Raw genomic sequence first — 18,116 nt, 5'->3', positions numbered from 1 at the left:
AATTTTCACTTTCTGTACACTTATTTTTCTTTTTCTCTTCTACTATTTCAATGGAGACAATCTTTCCATCTTCTAGTATATCTTCAACCACACACGTGACAGGTCGTTTATCTCTCTTTGAGTTGCATTCTTCATATTTACATTGTTGTGCTGAAGGGTTTACAAGCAATACAGTACACAAATGCATTTAACACATTATACAAAATAAAAAGCGATGAGTGTGAGGTCTCTGGTTAAACAGTCTTTCAATTGCATAATTGACTAAGAAACTGCATTTGCGGTATGGGCTTTGTTCATTGTTGAAGGCCATACGGTGACCTAAAGTTGTTAATTTCTGTGTTATTTGGGTTTCTTGTGGAGAGTTATGTCTCATTGGCAATCATATCACATCTTCTTTTTTATTTGTAAATTATGGTCATTTGTGTATATGTCAACTGTTATAGTGTTATAGTGTATGCATCAATTTATAAAGATACAATTTGGTTTAAAAATATATATCATTATAAGAATAAGAAAAGGTGGTATGATTGCCAGTGAGACAACTCTCCACTAGGGACCAAAATGTATAATTTTAAAAGTGCAAACATTCGGCATATTGCTATTCATAAAATTATATAATAATACAAATATGCACTTTAATCTTGAAATGTATAACTACGTTGTACCTAGTAATTAATTTCCTTTCGAATATTTAAAACTGGAAAACTTACCGCCATCACAATAGATTAAAACACAAATGCCTACGAAAATCCGAAATATCTCCATTTATCCCTACCTAGCGAGTATACCATAAAAGTAAAGTAGGGTCGCGATTTTTCACGGGAAGTTACATACCGATAATATTAATGACAATTTCCGGTTACATTGTTTCATTGTTAAATACATAACAGAGGTCATCATTTTCTACATTTGATGTCACTATTAACACGATTGACATGAAAAAGTGGTTTTTATGACGTATCATATGTAACAACCGAAGAATTACATATCTTTTATTATATCTACAGTAGGGTGTTTTACACCATCATGATTCAACAATTGATCGACTTTTATTCAAAATAACACAAGAAAACAAACAAACAAACAAACAATCTAACAAACACACTCACATAATAATAGATAAAGAAAAGAATGAGGAAAGCAAGAAAAAGAATATTAGATTAAGAAAATGAATATTATATAATAGTAATCAAGAAATATAGAAAAATAAAAATAAAGAAACTTATCATTATGATTAATAATTAATGGAATACAACACGCATGATACATTTTTTTAAGTAAGTGTGTACTGCACAAAATATGTACATGACAACCACTCCAAGGCATGTTTTCATACATTTCGTTTTCGACCTGTAAACCGCTAAATCAAAATAAGAAAATACATAGTCATGTACTGTAAAAACTGTATCAACAATAAGACAACTACATTTATCCACCAGGGGCAAAATGAAGTCGATATAATCAATTATAATAGTTCACACTGTGGTCTCCAACAACGAGAAAAAAGACCACGTCAGATATTGCTACCATTTAATGTAACAGAAAATAACGTTAAATTAGAAACGCGCACTATCAAGTTTTTCCTGCTTTCCTTGTCGGGAAAATGCAAAGTATAGCACACAAGTAGAAATGCCGAGATATTCCATTCCAATATGATTTTATAATTTACATCGGATAATTCATTTTACTTCTAGTAATAATGTGTTTTTCGGGGAAATATTGCTGCATTATATAAACATCCCGAATATGATTTTATTCAAGCAGTGGAACTAGCGACAATTAAATGGCTTATAGTTATGACACTGAAGTTTTCTTAACTTTTAATCGTCTTATAGATGTGTATTTTTGTAATATATGCATCATTTCGTTTCGTTGAAAGTAAGACATTTACATTAAGTAGAGGAAGAAACCCGCGAATGCAGTTCATGCCGTCCCAAATTACGCTTGTGGAGACGTCAAATAATGTTAACGGACAACCTTGCAAGACATTTTCATTAATCCTTAATTTTTATAGGTAACCCTGTAATCATATTACAATTTGGTGTAACAATTTCAACTTTTAAAGTACTTTGTATTGATATAGTAATCAAAGCCGAAAAATAATCTTCATGAAATCAAATCTCTGTTTTTTGGCAGTAAAAGTTTTGTGAAGGCAAGAAAGTTTAACTCGGACATTACCGCAAGATATTGCAAACCTATTGTTTTGAATTAAATATTTAGCTCAATTCATTCATTATAATTTTAACTTTTGGAGCTTACACTTAGTACAAAACGATCGTGCTTACAATTTATTAAATTATATGTCAAAATTTTATTTTTTTAACTGAAATGTTTCAAGTTTCCAAACAAAATTTTCCCTGGGACAGCCATTTTATAATACACATTCTTTCAAAATATCTATGCTGATTTTACATTGAGATGGCTATGTAAACCAGTACTGAAATATATCACGTCATAGAACATTCATGCAAAATTTCGGAGAGTTGCGTGAACATTTCGCGAATTGTTCGAGTTTAATGTTTCGAGTTTGTTACATGGGACAACGCCAAGTGAACGTTTTTTTCTGATAGTCTGTGTCTTCCGAAGCCTATGAATATTATACTTTTATTCTTTCTCTATCATAATGTGAAAATTTAAGAAGCAATCTTTATTTTCATATATAATTTGAAATATTCATTTCAGCATTTCTAAGAAAATTTCCTTATCAAATATTTACCTAGCGATATTTTTCGTGGTAGTAGCAATATCTAACTTGCTTAAATATAATAAAAAAGCTAGGTACAATGTATGAAGCATATCAATGGGAAACAATTCAAACGAGAAAACTAACGGCGTAATTTATCACGAGTTGGTACACGTCCACGTCCACTTGTATTTTTGTCCATCTGATGAGTTAAACCTTTTTCAAATGATTTTTATAGCACGTTCTTCTTATAGTCTTCTGTTGTACATGCTTGTACTGTTATACCACTGTCCCAAGTTAGTGGGAGAGTTGGGATCCCGCTAATATGTGTAACCCCGCCATATTTTGTATGTATGTGCCTGTCCCAAGTCAGAAGCCTGTAATTCAGTGGTTGTCGTTTGTTTATGTGTTACATATTTGTTTTTCGTTCATTTTTTTTACATAAATAAGGCCGTTGGTTTCCTTGTTTGATTTGTTTTATATTGTCATTTCGGGAACTTTAATAGCTGACTATGGCTTTGCTCATTGTTGTAGGCCGTACGATGACCTATAGTTGTTAATTTTTGTGTCATTTTGGTCTCTTGTGGAGAGTTGTCTCATTGAAAATTATACCACATCTTCTTTTTTTATACTTCATGGACTATCTGTTTCACAGATGATAGCGAGTATGTTCATAATATTGTAGCTACAATCTTGTCCCCTTTTGTTTACGACTATGACCTACCAAATCTGGCTTTTTACCGTTTTTTTTTGTGTAATAACATGAGTGGATGAAACTATAAGTATAGTTTATTGAACCAAACGGATTCAAAATGAACAGTAACATAGGCAGATTTGTATAAGTTCTTTTTGTTTGTCAATCCCTTTATTTGTATTGTATAATTATATTTAGTGCACTTTAAATTTGAAAATAAAATATTGTTTAAACAAAAAGAACAGTTTTTGCTAAGTTATGATCATCACATTTCTTTCTGTAAAATTTAAACTACAATTGGAAAGTGAAATAATATCTATTTCCAATTACATCAAATGTTCACAAACATGTATGCAAATTAAGTTCAACTCCTAAATGTTAAAATACATGATCATAGTCAGTTGCTATTACAGTTTGACTTCCAATGGCATGATCGTAGGTATGATCTGTAGTTTTTGACTGGTTGTTATTTCCGGATATGTCATAAACACCATCCACTGCATGACTATATAAACTACCTTCATTAGAAAATCTCCGGATTTTGTTCAGTGTATTATATTCTCCTTCAACACAGCAGTAGTCTTCATCACCTTTAATCAAATGATTTTGCTTTTCGAGTTTTATTTGATAATTTGTTTGTTCATTTCTTGGGAGGATACGTTTACCTTTGCTGAAACCAGTTGCCGTTGAATCTAGAATAGCATATGCGCCATTGCTGACACTGGCTGTCAAAGGAAGTTCTATTTGTGGGGTGTCTGCAATGTGGTCCCTTTTTACTTTGCCGGTTATATCATTACCTAACTTAAAGTAGTTGTGTTGTAAGGAAGGCAACATGTTTTTGATGATTGTTCTTTTATCTAATTTATCTTGCGTATGCACTGGGTCTGTTACAGGTTTACTGTGCACGTGGTTTGCTGTCGTATTGCATGTTTGCGGCTCAATATATTCATTTGAAATTCGTGTTGTATTATTCGAATTTGCATTTCCGTATGTATGACATTTATCATAGATATGCAACTCGATGGACGAACTATCTGAGATTGGAACATTCTGATTTCTTTCATACTCGTGTTCACTCATTGATGATTCCTTTATATGGGCTCTTTGTTTTCTGAAATAAAAACAATAAATATGATTATAATACAAATAACATACCGTATTGTCAATCAATGATACATTAAATAAATGTTTATGTACATACAGTTGATTTTATAGGCATGGAAATAGGAAATATTTTCATTCTGTAATAACGAAAATTCATTTGGCGTTAGGTATGCTCAAAGTATATAAACTCATCATAGAAACCAGCATTGAAATTTTGTATATGCGCCAGACGCACGTTTCGTCTACAAAACACTCATCAGTGACGCTCGACCAAAAAAATTCCAAAGGCCAAATAAAGTACGAAGTATATGTTTTAAAAAGACTATCTTTATCCCTTTTTACAATAGTAAAAATTAAATACAATACTGTTTTGAATGAAATGAGATGAGGATACACGTACATTGTGTATTTCAAACGAGTAAGTTTTATTGTGTGTCTTCTTTATGTTGTGATGTTACACTATTTCAGATAAGGACAAAGTTTGGTACCTATTTAAACGTTTAAACTCGCTGCATTTGACCTTCCCTAAGTCATTAATCTTATGTTCAGTAGTTGTCCTGTGCTGATGTGGTTCATAAGTGTTTTTCGTTTCTTGTTTTTCATATAGATTAGACCATTGGTTTTCCCGTTTGAATGGTTTTACACATGTAACTTTATCAATGCCGTATGCACTGTAATTTTTGCATATACTTTTTATGTATTTGTCGTAAAGTGACTTTTTATACCTAATCTGTCATTAACAACCTTATCAGTTTTTGTCATTCCTTTGAATTTGTCTTCATCCTCCATCTGCAAATATTTTCGTCTTTAAAAATAACGTTTACATTTATTTAGATTTTTTTTTTTGTGTTTGCCTTTCTGTTTACATGTATTCTTGTTGCCAACAGAGAAAAATGAAAATCTTTATGCAGAGAACACATTAGGTATCTTTTACACTTAATATGGGAATATACCTTCTTCGCCAGAACAGAAAACTGACAGCTGCTACTATAGATAAGAACACTACAATTGACAATCCAATACCAATACCTACAATGGTTTTAAATTTATATATACTAATTATACCAGTGTTATGACGTCTTTTTGTTTTTCATCTTTTTACTGAATGAAAACTAAATGCTACTTAAGCTAGCTGTTTACCAAAATGTTTTTAATGATTGGAGTGTTTTCAAAAGACAAAATTAGCCGATTAACATAATTAAAAGATAAACACAAAACTATGCTGTTTTTTTTTTGCTCGTTGTTAATAGTTATCAAAGGTACCAGGATTATAATTTAGTACGCCAGACGCGCGTTTCGTCTACATAAGACTCATCAGTGACGCTCATATTAACCTACTTGTAATAAAAGCATTTAAACAATATTTAACATTAAACTTTTTTATTATTATTATTTATAATTATAAGATCTTAGTGAAACGAATCTGCCAGTGACTGTATTATTAGAATAGTATTTCTTTTTTCTCAAATTGTTCCATCACATAAAAATTCGATAATAATGATCATGATTTTTATTACATATTCTAAAATAATTCAAAACTATCTTCACAAAAAACAGTCGTGTGCATAATTTTAGATTGACACTAGTTGAGTATAGCTTATAAAAATAATGTTAATAAACAGATTCCACAAAGGAACGGGAAGTTGTATCTATAATTACGGATCGAAAGTAACTAATTCAATATATCCACACCAATATCTTTTGGTTCCTCTGAAAACTTGATTAGGGCTTGGTAATAAATATACAAAGGATTTACCTATATCAGATCGACTTTGTTCCGGAATTGTTGGTGTATATTCTGTCGTCGATAACATCGGATCTGAAAGAAGGAACAGTATATGTGTGTAACTAAGTTAATACCAACTTCGTTCCATCGATTATTGACGTTGGAGATATTGTAATGACTTTAGAGTTAAAATAAAAATACTGTGGATTAATTTATTTTTGTTGGTGCCAATTTTCGTGAATGAAGGAAAACTTGCATTTTCGTGGATTTTTGATTTCGTGGTTTTGCCAATCTCTGCATATAAAACCTCTGCAAACGAAAATTGGTATCCAACGAATAATAGTAATAATGAATCCAAAGTATGCAATATGGCACAAAACAGTATGTGTCATGTTTATGATGAACTTGTAGGTGCCATTCTTTGTTGAACAGTCGAGATATTGATCATCCTAAACAAATGGCCAGTCAAGTAGTTGTTCCTAACGTTCGGCCTTATCCCTCAATGCCCTTGTTTCAACTTATTGAAAAAGGAATGATTACTGATTCCAAGATCAACTAAAATCGTTTAAGTTGACAAATATAAAAGAAACCTGTTTACCTATATCAAATTGATTTTGTTTCGGAATTTTTTGTGTCTGTTCTGTCGTCGACAACTGGGAACCTGTAAATTATGCTAACTGAATTAATAATTTTAAAAATAAATACGTTGATAGACCACGTTAATCCGTTTTGAAGCTCTACTTATGCATTTTTTTGTTTAAAGTATAGGGAACTATTTTTAGATTAGATATTTTCTAGGGAACTGTAAAACTATTTTTTTTTAGTAAATGTGTTAAAATTATGTTAATAAAATTAACGGTACCAATTTTCTTGCACCAGATGCGCATTTCGACAATACATGTCTCTTCAGTGATGCTCGTGGCCAAAATATTTGAAATCCAAAGCTTATATAAAAGATGAAGAGCTATAATCCAAAAGGTCCAAAAAGTATAGCCAAATCCGTGAAAGGAATCAGAGCTTTGCATGATGGAGATACATTCCTTAATTTAAAATAATTTCTAATATTTTGTAACATCAAATTTTAATAACACAAAAAAATCCGTATTTTCATGCCAGTACCGAAGTACTAGCTACTGGGCTGGTGATACCCTCGGGGACTAATAGTCCACCAGCAGAGGCATCGACCCAGTGGTAGTAATAAAATTAACGGTACCAATTTTCTTGCACCAGATGCGCATTTCGACAATACATGTCTCTTCAGTGATGCTCGTGGCCAAAATATTTGAAATCCAAAGCTTATATAAAAGATGAAGAGCTATAATCCAAAAGGTCCAAAAAGTATAGCCAAATCCGTGAAAGGAATCAGAGCTTTGCATGAGGGAGATACATTCCTTAATTTAAAATAATTTCTAATATTTTGTAACAGCAAATTTTAATAACACAAAAAATCCGTATTTTCATGCCAGTACCGAAGTACTGGCTACTGGGCTGGTGATACCCTCGGGGACTAATAGTCCACCAGCAGAGGCATCGACCCAGTGGTAGTAATAAAATTAACGGTACCAATTTTCTTGCACCAGATGCAAACAGATGTTAACATATTTGGCAAATGTAAGGGAAAGCCACCACTAGGCAGTGAAATAACAATTTCTTAAATGGAAGTATCATTATTAGTTCTAACCATGGCTTTTCTTATGACAAGCGTCTCACGCCGGAATTAGAGACAGCACTAACTAAAAGAATAATCAGTTAACAAATTCCCCTAAAACAGAAGAAGTTAACTGACTTGAAGATCAAAGAAAAAAAAATAACATTCATGTTATTATATGGTGTTGTTGCATCCTATTAATAGACCATGGATCTTGTTTGTGTGTTTTTGTGTATTTGTTTGAAGCAAGCCTATATTTACAAAAGTATACTACTTTTAAAAAGTAATTGCGTTATATAAGAGGTTTTTCATAGACGAATGAGTTTATAATGCAAGTATACTAAGATAAAATGATCATGTTATGTACGATCAGAAATAATTTACTCACACTTTCTATTTATTTTATATACAGATGCTGCCAATATCCCACCACATTTCATTGACGGATGCCCTCTGCACTTCATGCTACAATCTCTTTCTTTTATTTTTGGAAACTGGTTAGAACCGATGTTTGTCCTATTACCACAATAACATCTGTAACGAAACTGCAATATACGTTTTATTAAACAAGCAAAGAGTTAAAATATACTGTAGCATTATAACTAATACCTTTTTACATTGGAAAAGTGTTGGTTCCTCGATATCTATATTCATTTGGCTTTAGTGTAAACCGGTATCGATATGGTCATGAGCTGTCATTTCGGACTATCCTTACGTGAACACAATAATTATATAAAATTAAGTCATATTAAAAAGGGCAACAGAAAAATTGAACACCGTTTAAACATTTATTTGTTTTATAATTTTAGTAATATAATAAGAAGTTACACAGTTCGAAACTTTACATACACATGTATATATGCATATGATATTTCACGAGCTTACGAGTATAACGCAAACACTGCTCGAAATAATATCAATGGTGATCGGAGACTATCTGGTTTTGCACCAGCTTCTTTGTAATTAACCGATAATCTTATGCAGTACTTTAGTGCTTTTAAAATTTGAGTAAACACGTCTTCATGTTGAATATTGTAGCTACTTAGATGTATTCTCGAAATTATACAAATGCACGTGTTAAACACGTACATACAATCCTAGCTCAACGTGTTTTGTATTAAACGTCAATAAATACTCAAAATTTATTTTTAAATACGTATGTTTGCAAACATAGTGTGTACCTCTGTTGCAAAATATCCATAGTTTCCAGGATTGCAGTGGTTGAAGCATATGTTGATGGACATTTCATTATTTTCTGTGTTAAATGGTCCAGCATTCAATAATCTTCTACCAGGACGATCTTTAAAGCATCCAATGTAGTTGTACATCTCTATAAACTGATGAAATATTAGAATGCAAAAATAGAAGAATGTTATCGATACAGTTTTGGATTTGATATTGAACATAGGACAATCTAAAAACATCTTGTCGATAACCATATCATGTGCTTTATTATTGCATTTGCTTCTTAACTTACTTTTATTTCAAAATTCACCCCAAACGAACTTAAATATGGAACTGATGTGACTATTTTTATATGGATTTTACGTGTATTGAGATTCATACGAATCTCACGTGAAAATTTTCACATGAATTGAATGTGAATTTTACATAACAGATTTTATATTTTTCATAATTCAATTAAATTTCAAATGTTATTATATAAAGTTCATGCGACTTTCCCGTGAAAAAAGTGAGTCTTACCTGATATTCACGTAATGAGTTGACAATTCAATTTGACTTGTAAGGTCATGTAAAAAAAATGCTACGATTACTTTTCTTGTTTTTTTTAAAGCAATGAAATGCATATATTGTTATCGGAAAACTATGAAATTAGCGTTTTTTTTTTTCTCTCAATTAACAAAACAAAAACCAATATATAAATATTTTAACTCACTTCTATTGTTTTAGGTCTCCGCTGCGTTACATGCACTAAATTTCAATATACCAAGTCAGATGAACTATGAATATTGTATTACGAAGTTTATTATGAAAACATATCCGTTGCAGTTTCCTTATAAACATGTAAACATCAACCTTATTATCATCATAAATCTTAAAGTTTAGTCAATTCTGATACGCTAAAACACAAACAAAAACAGTTTTCTATTGGAAGTTATCGTAATTTGATTGTTACTCCTAGTATATAAACAAAAACACAGACTAAACATTTTGAATAGGAAAACTATGAATAAAAAAAATATGGTGTAACTGAAAGTTTTTATCCAGTTCAACCTAGCACACTGCAAATCATTATATATTATTTAAATATTTAAATGACGAAGTATACCATTTTCCCTGATATGAGTGATGGCATACAGGAACACTGTAATAAGTACAAAATATGTGCAAGTAAAACAGTTGGCAGCCGACAATGTCTGACACACGTCTCCTAAATATGATATGAAATAACTGAAGAAAGCTATTCAATTTTTATAATTTATTCATGTTCTTTAGTCTTTTTTTTTTTACTTTTTATTTGAGCGTCACTGACGAGTCTTTTGTTGACGACACGTGTATGACGTATACAGTTATAATCCTGTTATCTTTGAAGAGCTTTTATTTTACTTATTTGAGATATGACACATGTTAAACAATTCAAACGAGAAATTTGATATACAGCAACAAACAACTTCCAATGAATAACATACGCCTGACTTAAAGCAGGAACATAATTAATATAACAGGGTAAAACATGTTAGAAAACGCCAACCATTCCTTAACCTTGGACAGTGGTATAACTGTACAACATACGAACTAACTATACAAAATCAGTTTGAAAGGGCTTAACTCATTAGAACGACACCAAGCAGAAAAAAACATCTATCAAACAGATCTAACCTGGCCGGAAATACTTTTTACACTATCCATCACATCGTTCAGATCTGAGAGAACTATTAGTTACATAGTGTGCTAGTGACCTTATACGGTATATATGGGGTCATGAAATTCAATATGGGGTGAGATCAAAGTGACCTTAATACGGTATATATGGGGTGAGAGCGAAGTTCGAATCCCCATATGGAATTTACTGACCCCATATATACCGTATTACGTCACTAGCACACTATGTAACGAATTTATCTTACCGACCATCTTAACGTGTAAAATTTAGACCAGTGACCTATCAAAATGTGCAAGTCTTCAATACAGTTAGCATAAACATGATAAAGAAACTACTCCATTGACCCTACAAAAACAGATGCCAACAATGACAACTTGTTAGATTTAAATGTGTTTTATGAATTTATTTCAATCTTAATCATCAATTTCTTTGTCTGTTGAAACCTTTAAGATTTTTTCTCAGTACTGTTTTTTTTTAAAGCGACGTAACACCACTACTAACCGTGTATGAAATAAGCCCCGCCTCCCTACTACCTTATATGGAATATAAAGGGACGTAACTCCACTACTAACCGTGTATGAAATAAGCCCCGCCTCCATACTAACCTAATATCAAATATACACGGTTTCCACGAGGACGCTTTTAACCAATAACATTCCTAGAAATGTATAGGAGTTAAGATAAAGATTTATACATGATCCCTCACAACAAAAAAGACACAATGTGCATATTTGAGAGAAAAAGTTTATACATGATCCGTCACGACTATAAAGACTCACCGTTCAGATATTAGAGTAATCACAGATATCTGAGCTACAAATGAAGGATATAGACTGTACACATCATCAAACGTTCTTCCTCCGTTCCATCGAATTTCATCCAAGGAACTAACGCAACAGTTTGCATGATTGGAAGAACTCCAATCATTCAATTTGAATATGGACTCGTAACAAGAGAGCTTATATCCCCCACCGGCAGGTTGAGGCATTTAACTTATTTGTAGATCTTACTTTGCTGTCTCAATTTCTCTCTCTCTCTCTCTCTCTTTCTCTGCCATTACACCATACACGTCACAACTTTGCACCATACACCTTACACCTGCTATCTTAACCATCCGAAATTACTCATGTTGCAATCTTATTTCAAGCAAAGCATGCGACTGAAAAATTATTTCTTTATTAAAAAAAGAAAGATTTTTGATCACAATATTCAAAATTAATGTATTAAGTTAAAAATCAGTTCTTATCAATATTTTACATAGTTGTAAACTTTGACAACCACACTTTGATTACACGTTACAGAATCATACCAGTTCACATACAATGTACACCATTTCATCATTCCCCTTAACCATAAATCATAGATCCATACACATACACCTTTTACCATTGCACCATCTGTCACATACAATTATACCATAAACGTTTTGTTGGGAAGTTTACACCATCGAGTGTTCTGATCATTTGCCCTATTTGTAAATCCTACTAAGCTAAACATATTTTCCCCATTTAGACTTATCTACTGATCATACTTTTGCACTACAACTGCATTTGACTCCTTATTTCATTATTATAATCAATGATGGATCAAACTTCAGATGAAATATATACAAATACAAATATTTGTTGCCCTAAGGAAAATTCAGTTTAAGTGTGAGGAGATTCTTAAAAGAGTTAGCGACAACGTTGACAGACAACGACAGCAGGAAACGTGCGTCAACGGATGTCAAGTGGTGGCAAACGCTCGCATGGGATCCTTTGGAATTCGATGAGCCAAAACGAGTATTGCAATTGTAATGATATGGTCACCGCTATTTTTCTAAATTTTTATATATAAATAGTACAAATAAAGTGACAAAACAGAGTGAAATTATATGAATTTACAGTTAAATCAATTTTCGAAACATATATTCACATTATGTTCACCTCTTAATATTTTATTACATTATCATAATCAGCTGCTATTACAGTTTGATTTCCAAAGAAATGATCGTAGGTATGATCTGTAGTTTTTGACTTATTATTATTTCCGGATATGTCATAAACACCATCAACAGCATGACTGTATAAACTGACATGATTCGAAAATCTCCGGATTTTGTTCAGTGTATTATATTCTCCTTCAACACAGCAATAATCTCCTTTACCTTTTATCACATGATTTGTCTTTTCGATTTTTGAATGATCACTATTTTCTTTACTATTAGGGACGCGTTTACCTTTATTGAAGCCGGTTTCCGTTGAATCTAGAGTAGCATATGCGCCGTTGCTTCCACCGGCTGTCAAATCAAGCTCTGTTTGTGATATGTCCGCTATGTTGTTCCCGTCTTCATTGTCGATTTTATCATTATCTAACTTAAAGTAGTTGTGTAACAGGGATGGCAATATGCTTTTAAGGATTGATCTTTTATCTGGTTGATCATGTGCATGCCCGGAGTCTGTTTCGCGTTTATTGTTCACGTGATTTACAGTCGTATTCGACGTTTGGGGTACGATATATCCATTTGAAATTTGTGTTGTATTATTCGAATTTGAATAGCCGTTTGAATGACCATTTTCATAGACATGCATCTCGATGGATGAACTGTCTACGGTGGTTATATTCTGGTTTCTATCATACTCGTGATCAATCATTGACGATTCTTTTATATGAGCTTTTTGTTTTCTAAAACAAAAAAGTAAAATTTTAGGGAGTTTGATTGATTATAACAAAAGGAAGTTTGCAACGTTATTAACAATTCATAGTTGATAGCTTCTAGTTTCATAGGCATGGAAACAGAATATATTTTCATTATTCAAATAGGAATACTTATTTTTCTTTACGTAAAATCAAAGAATTATAATACATAGAACATAAAAACAACATTAATTCAATAAAATGAAGATGAGGATATACTTATAAACGTTTTTGCCATAACTTTGATTCCGTCCTCGTTCGTATGTCTGTAAAAATATTTTTCAATTTATTCTGGCATTCTTGTTGTGTTTGCTTTTCTTTTTACATATACTATTTGTGTGGCGTAAGAACAATGAAATACTACATAGAACACAATAATAATCATTAATCGTACTTATCAACAGAGTAAATTAGAATTTATTGTACCTTCTTTTCCATAACAAACAACTGATAACTGCAACTATGATTAGGAGCAACACAATGGTTATTCCAACACCAATGCCTACAACGGAATACATTAATATAAATTATAAATTATCAAAATTGGAATTAATTTTTAAGAGACTACTAGTAAAAGTAATGTATTTGAAACGGTTCTAACCAATTGTATACCTATTATCACACATCAAATATTGAAATTTTCTTACTTGTAACTACATATGTTTAGACAATTTAAAGCAATTGTACAAAATGCATGCGTATGGAGTATTTTCAAGGAGTCAATTATTGATTTAATCCAAATCATGAAAATGTGTTTTAACGCATGAAACTTCTGTAGAGGAAGATAAATTGAACATTCATTGTGTTCTTATCAAATTGATTAAAGTAAATCAAATCGTCAAAAAAAGGAATTTAGTTGATATCAAAAATAGTAATTTAAACCTAGAAAAGAATTGAAGAAAATAAAAAAATAGGGTGTGCATGTACCTATATTAGACGTTCTCTGCTTGTGACGTGTTGGTGTATGAGTTGTTGTCGAAACCTTGTGACCTAGAATGAAAATAATGTATTATCATTGTGACCGAATTCCAGAAAAAAAGTATTCTTAAAAGATATCAAAATACCTTCAGAATAAAAATTAACATATATATATATCGAAGTAAACTAGATTTAAAGGAGAAACATTTCTGGTGAGGCTTTGTGCACTCGTGAACGGTCCAAACATCGATAGGTCTATAAGAAAGCAGTTAAGTTGTTAGTATCCGCGTACTCGCTTTTATCATTATCTTCTCCTGTTTTGTCTCAAATAATTATAAACCCTAGATCTTTGAAAAGTCTAGCATTGCATTAGTTTACAGGAAAAGATAAGATTTAAAAAAAATAGATAGGACAATGAACCTTTTTTAATCACAACATCAGTTCCATGATAATATTTTTATTTGCATAGTTGACCTTAGAAGTCTTAATGATGATGGGAAAAGAAAGCGTTAATTAAAACATAAAAATGAACATGAGAGCTAGAGACATGTGATACGGTACACTTCAGACAGCTTGATTATTCGTTGTGAAAACTTTTAATTGTTTTAAATTTAATACAAATTAGAACAACAACTATTGTCAGCATTACCACAACTCGTATTAATACACCATTACACTTAATGAAACTGCAAATGTTATGTTTTCAACGTTAAATGTGTTGCCTATAACAACCAATAAAAGACAAAGAATGTAAAGTAATAGTCTAATGGTATAGGAAACAGTAAATTCAGTATAAGATCTCCGAACATGACACCACCTAAATACATTTCATGTGCCGAAAGATTTAAATTTGTTAAATCAGTTTTTTTTATTCAAAGAGAACATTATGGTTTGTGTATTTTTTCGGCATTGCTTGTTTGATCCGATGAAAGATACAGACCATTGTTAGTCTTTTTAACTTTTAGTTTCTTGTGTACAATTTGGGGTTTAGGATGGTGTTCATTATCACTGAACCAGTATATATTTGTTTAGGGGCCAGCTGAAGGACGCCTCCGGGTGCGAGAATTTCTCGTTGCATTGAAGACCTGTTGGTGACCTTCTGCTGTTGTCTGCTCTATGGTCGGGTTGTTGTCTCTTTGGCACATTCCCCATTTCCATTCTCAATTTTATTATCATGATATAAAACGTATATTTGCATAAAAAATATCGCCAGAAAATTCATGGCGTTAAATACATACAATTCTGAACAGAAAGTAACTTGTTAATAACGGCATAATATTTTTTTTTAATGTTAAAGGAGCAATAAGTTTACTCACCATTTCTAATTATGTTATACACAGAAGCTCTCCAAGTGCCACCACATGTTTCATTTACATGCCCTGTGCATGCCATATTGCAATTACCTTTTTCAGGTTTTCTAGGATACTTCTCAGAAGTGAGACTTTTCCCATTACCACAAAAACACTGGTTTCTGTACTGTAATTACATGTATATACACAATGTTATAAAAGGTAAGAGGGTTAGTACAGGTGCATGTATATATACTGCATGCTATACATTGAGTTGTTATATCCTTTCACAGTTCTAGTTGTATTATCCATTTGACGCTTTCACTGTTGTATATTGTTGCTATTAAGTTGGATGAATTCCTTAATAAAAGGAAGTGCACGTGGATAAGTATTTAGATAACAAATAAAACCTTTGAACTTATGTTTCGAAATTAAAATTATTTTTTTACAATAATGAATATTGAAGAAAAAATAAGTATTTTGGCAAAATTGATCCTACCTCTGTTGCAAAATAGTCATATTGTTTTGAATTGCAGTGATTAAAGCAGATTTCTGTGGACATTTTATTATTTCTCCCTGTATATGGTCCATCATGCAAGAGTCTTTTATTTCGATCTTCAAAGCATCCAATGTACGTGTACATTTTAAGGAAATGCTGAAATGATAAAAATATTAAATACTGCAATGAGTTTTGATTTGATATTGAACATAGGGAACGGTGTAGATATCTTGTCGATAAAAACAAAGTGTGCAGAGATAGTACATTTGCCCTAAACTCAATTAAGGTTACCAAGAACTGACATCTAAATAGGAATTTCATTTTGTGTGCTAATTACTAGTATTAATCAATTTGCCTATACATTGAAACTAAAATGAAATTAAAAGAAATAAGCGGTTTTTTTTTCTCAAATATCATAGAGTAGACATTATACATTATAATATGACAGTCTACTTACGTATGTTGTGTAGTTTCTCCGATGCTTTAAATGCAATAAATTAAAAAACTAAGGTAAATGAACTATTTATATTGTTAATGTATTACGATTTTTGTTTTCAAAAATATCCGTTGTAGTTTCCTTATAAACATGTAAACATCAACCATATTATCATCATAAATTTTAAACTAAGGTCACTTCCGATACGTTAAAAAACACAAACATTTTGTTTTTATTTGTAATGTTATCGTAATTTAATTATTATTAAAACTATATAAAGAAAAACACTATTACTGTTTTTAGAAAACGAGGATTTTAAAAATGGTATAGCAGTAATTAGTATTCATCTGTAACAAGCATACTGCAAATAACTATATGATATCTAAGTGACGAAGTAAAACATTGCCCTCTGCGATTCATCATTTGAACAAAAGTATACGTGACACATTGAGGGGAAGCTGAAATAACTGCGGAATAATTAACATATATGTGCATATGTAATGCTGACAATAACAGATGCATGTCAAGCAACATAAGTAAAGATGATATGAAATTAAGAAGACATGTCTTCAACTTTGTAATCGATGTGACTTATTATCGTTTTGATTCGAGTGTAACTGATGAGTCTCTTTTAGACGACACGCGCGTTTGTCGTACACAGTTATGAGCCTGGTATTTGTTATAAGTCATATTTCTCATAAATGACAACAATTGTTGCATGATGAGTTACAGTCACTTTCATGAGCAAGTGCGCAAAATATAATGCAAGTTCACATAATTGAAAGCTGCTGCTGAATGCAACACTATATATGCGATTTATTCATTATATAAATAAAATAACAAATAAAACATTACATGATGCTAAATGCTTGTAAATAAGACTTGAAGTATGGCAAAGTAAAAGTGATAAAATCATCCTGCAGTTAATTTACATTGAATTTACATTCAAATGGGGATTATTTTTTCCTGTTGAGTGATATGATTGTTTAACTGTGTTCATTACCCTGCCGTAAAATCTTATGACACACAAATGCATCTGTAATAATCAAGGAGATGTGGTATGATTGCAAAATAAGACAACTACCAAATTCAAATGAAATGGATGTGAGCAATCACAAGTTATCATACAACATTCAAGATTGAAGAAAAACAAGTATTGTAAAGTCGGCTAAAAATTATCTGTCATGGAAAATGACATAATTCAATTGAGCAAATTAACGCCATAATTTATAACAAACCAACCTACGAAAATCAAATATGGCAGACAAGAACAAACATCACAACAACAGGTTCCAGACTTCGGATAGGCACATAAGGAATACGACGGTATTTTAAACAACATTCATACAGGTAGGGTTATAAGCTCGGTATAAAACCAGCTTCAAACCACCATTTTCATTTGAAAACAAAATTAATGTGTTAAGACAGAAATACAACAGTTGCTTTTCAATCGTTATAATGATTGACAACGTTTGACATTCTCTTTTTAGAAAATTAATTCGTAATTGGACTAACTGAAACAAATTGGTACGATGCACGGAAATTGTAGCATTAAAACAAGTTTTGTCTGATGAAATTAATACAATGAGATATACAAA

General features: G+C 31.5%; 2 protein-coding genes across 4 annotated transcripts; both read right to left on the bottom strand.

Annotated features, from left to right (window-relative positions):
• Positions 1-3,674: 3,674 nt before the first annotated feature.
• LOC143044834 (uncharacterized) lies at positions 3,675-9,921 on the bottom strand. 3 transcript variants are annotated; one of them, XM_076217021.1, is made up of 7 exons: positions 9,753-9,921; positions 9,037-9,185; positions 8,244-8,400; positions 6,806-6,868; positions 6,238-6,300; positions 5,435-5,510; positions 3,675-4,488 (listed from the first exon to the last, which is right to left on the bottom strand). In XM_076217021.1, exons 2-7 carry the CDS (start codon positions 9,181-9,183, stop codon positions 3,756-3,758), a joined length of 1,239 nt encoding a protein of 412 aa, XP_076073136.1. In that variant the 5' UTR covers positions 9,184-9,185; positions 9,753-9,921; the 3' UTR covers positions 3,675-3,755. The 3 variants fall into 3 exon arrangements, with proteins under 3 accessions (XP_076073136.1, XP_076073135.1, XP_076073137.1); XM_076217020.1 differs by having other exon boundaries at positions 9,037-9,192; positions 9,753-9,850; XM_076217022.1 differs by lacking the exon at positions 6,806-6,868 and having other exon boundaries at positions 9,037-9,192; positions 9,753-9,850.
• Positions 9,922-12,487: 2,566 nt separating this feature from the next.
• On the bottom strand, positions 12,488-16,660 carry LOC143044833 (uncharacterized). The gene is made up of 6 exons (XM_076217019.1): positions 16,540-16,660; positions 16,083-16,238; positions 15,611-15,770; positions 14,304-14,366; positions 13,803-13,878; positions 12,488-13,364 (listed from the first exon to the last, which is right to left on the bottom strand). The coding sequence occupies exons 2-6, from the start codon at positions 16,224-16,226 to the stop codon at positions 12,629-12,631; spliced, it is 1,179 nt and encodes a 392-aa protein (XP_076073134.1). The 5' UTR covers positions 16,227-16,238; positions 16,540-16,660; the 3' UTR covers positions 12,488-12,628.
• Positions 16,661-18,116: the final 1,456 nt, after the last annotated feature.

Source organism: Mytilus galloprovincialis, chromosome 9 (assembly GCF_965363235.1).
Source record: "Mytilus galloprovincialis chromosome 9, xbMytGall1.hap1.1, whole genome shotgun sequence".
Classification (NCBI taxonomy): Eukaryota; Metazoa; Mollusca; class Bivalvia; order Mytilida; family Mytilidae; genus Mytilus; species Mytilus galloprovincialis.
Note: the sequence above shows the minus strand (reverse complement) of the source record. Positions and strands in the feature narration are given on the sequence as shown.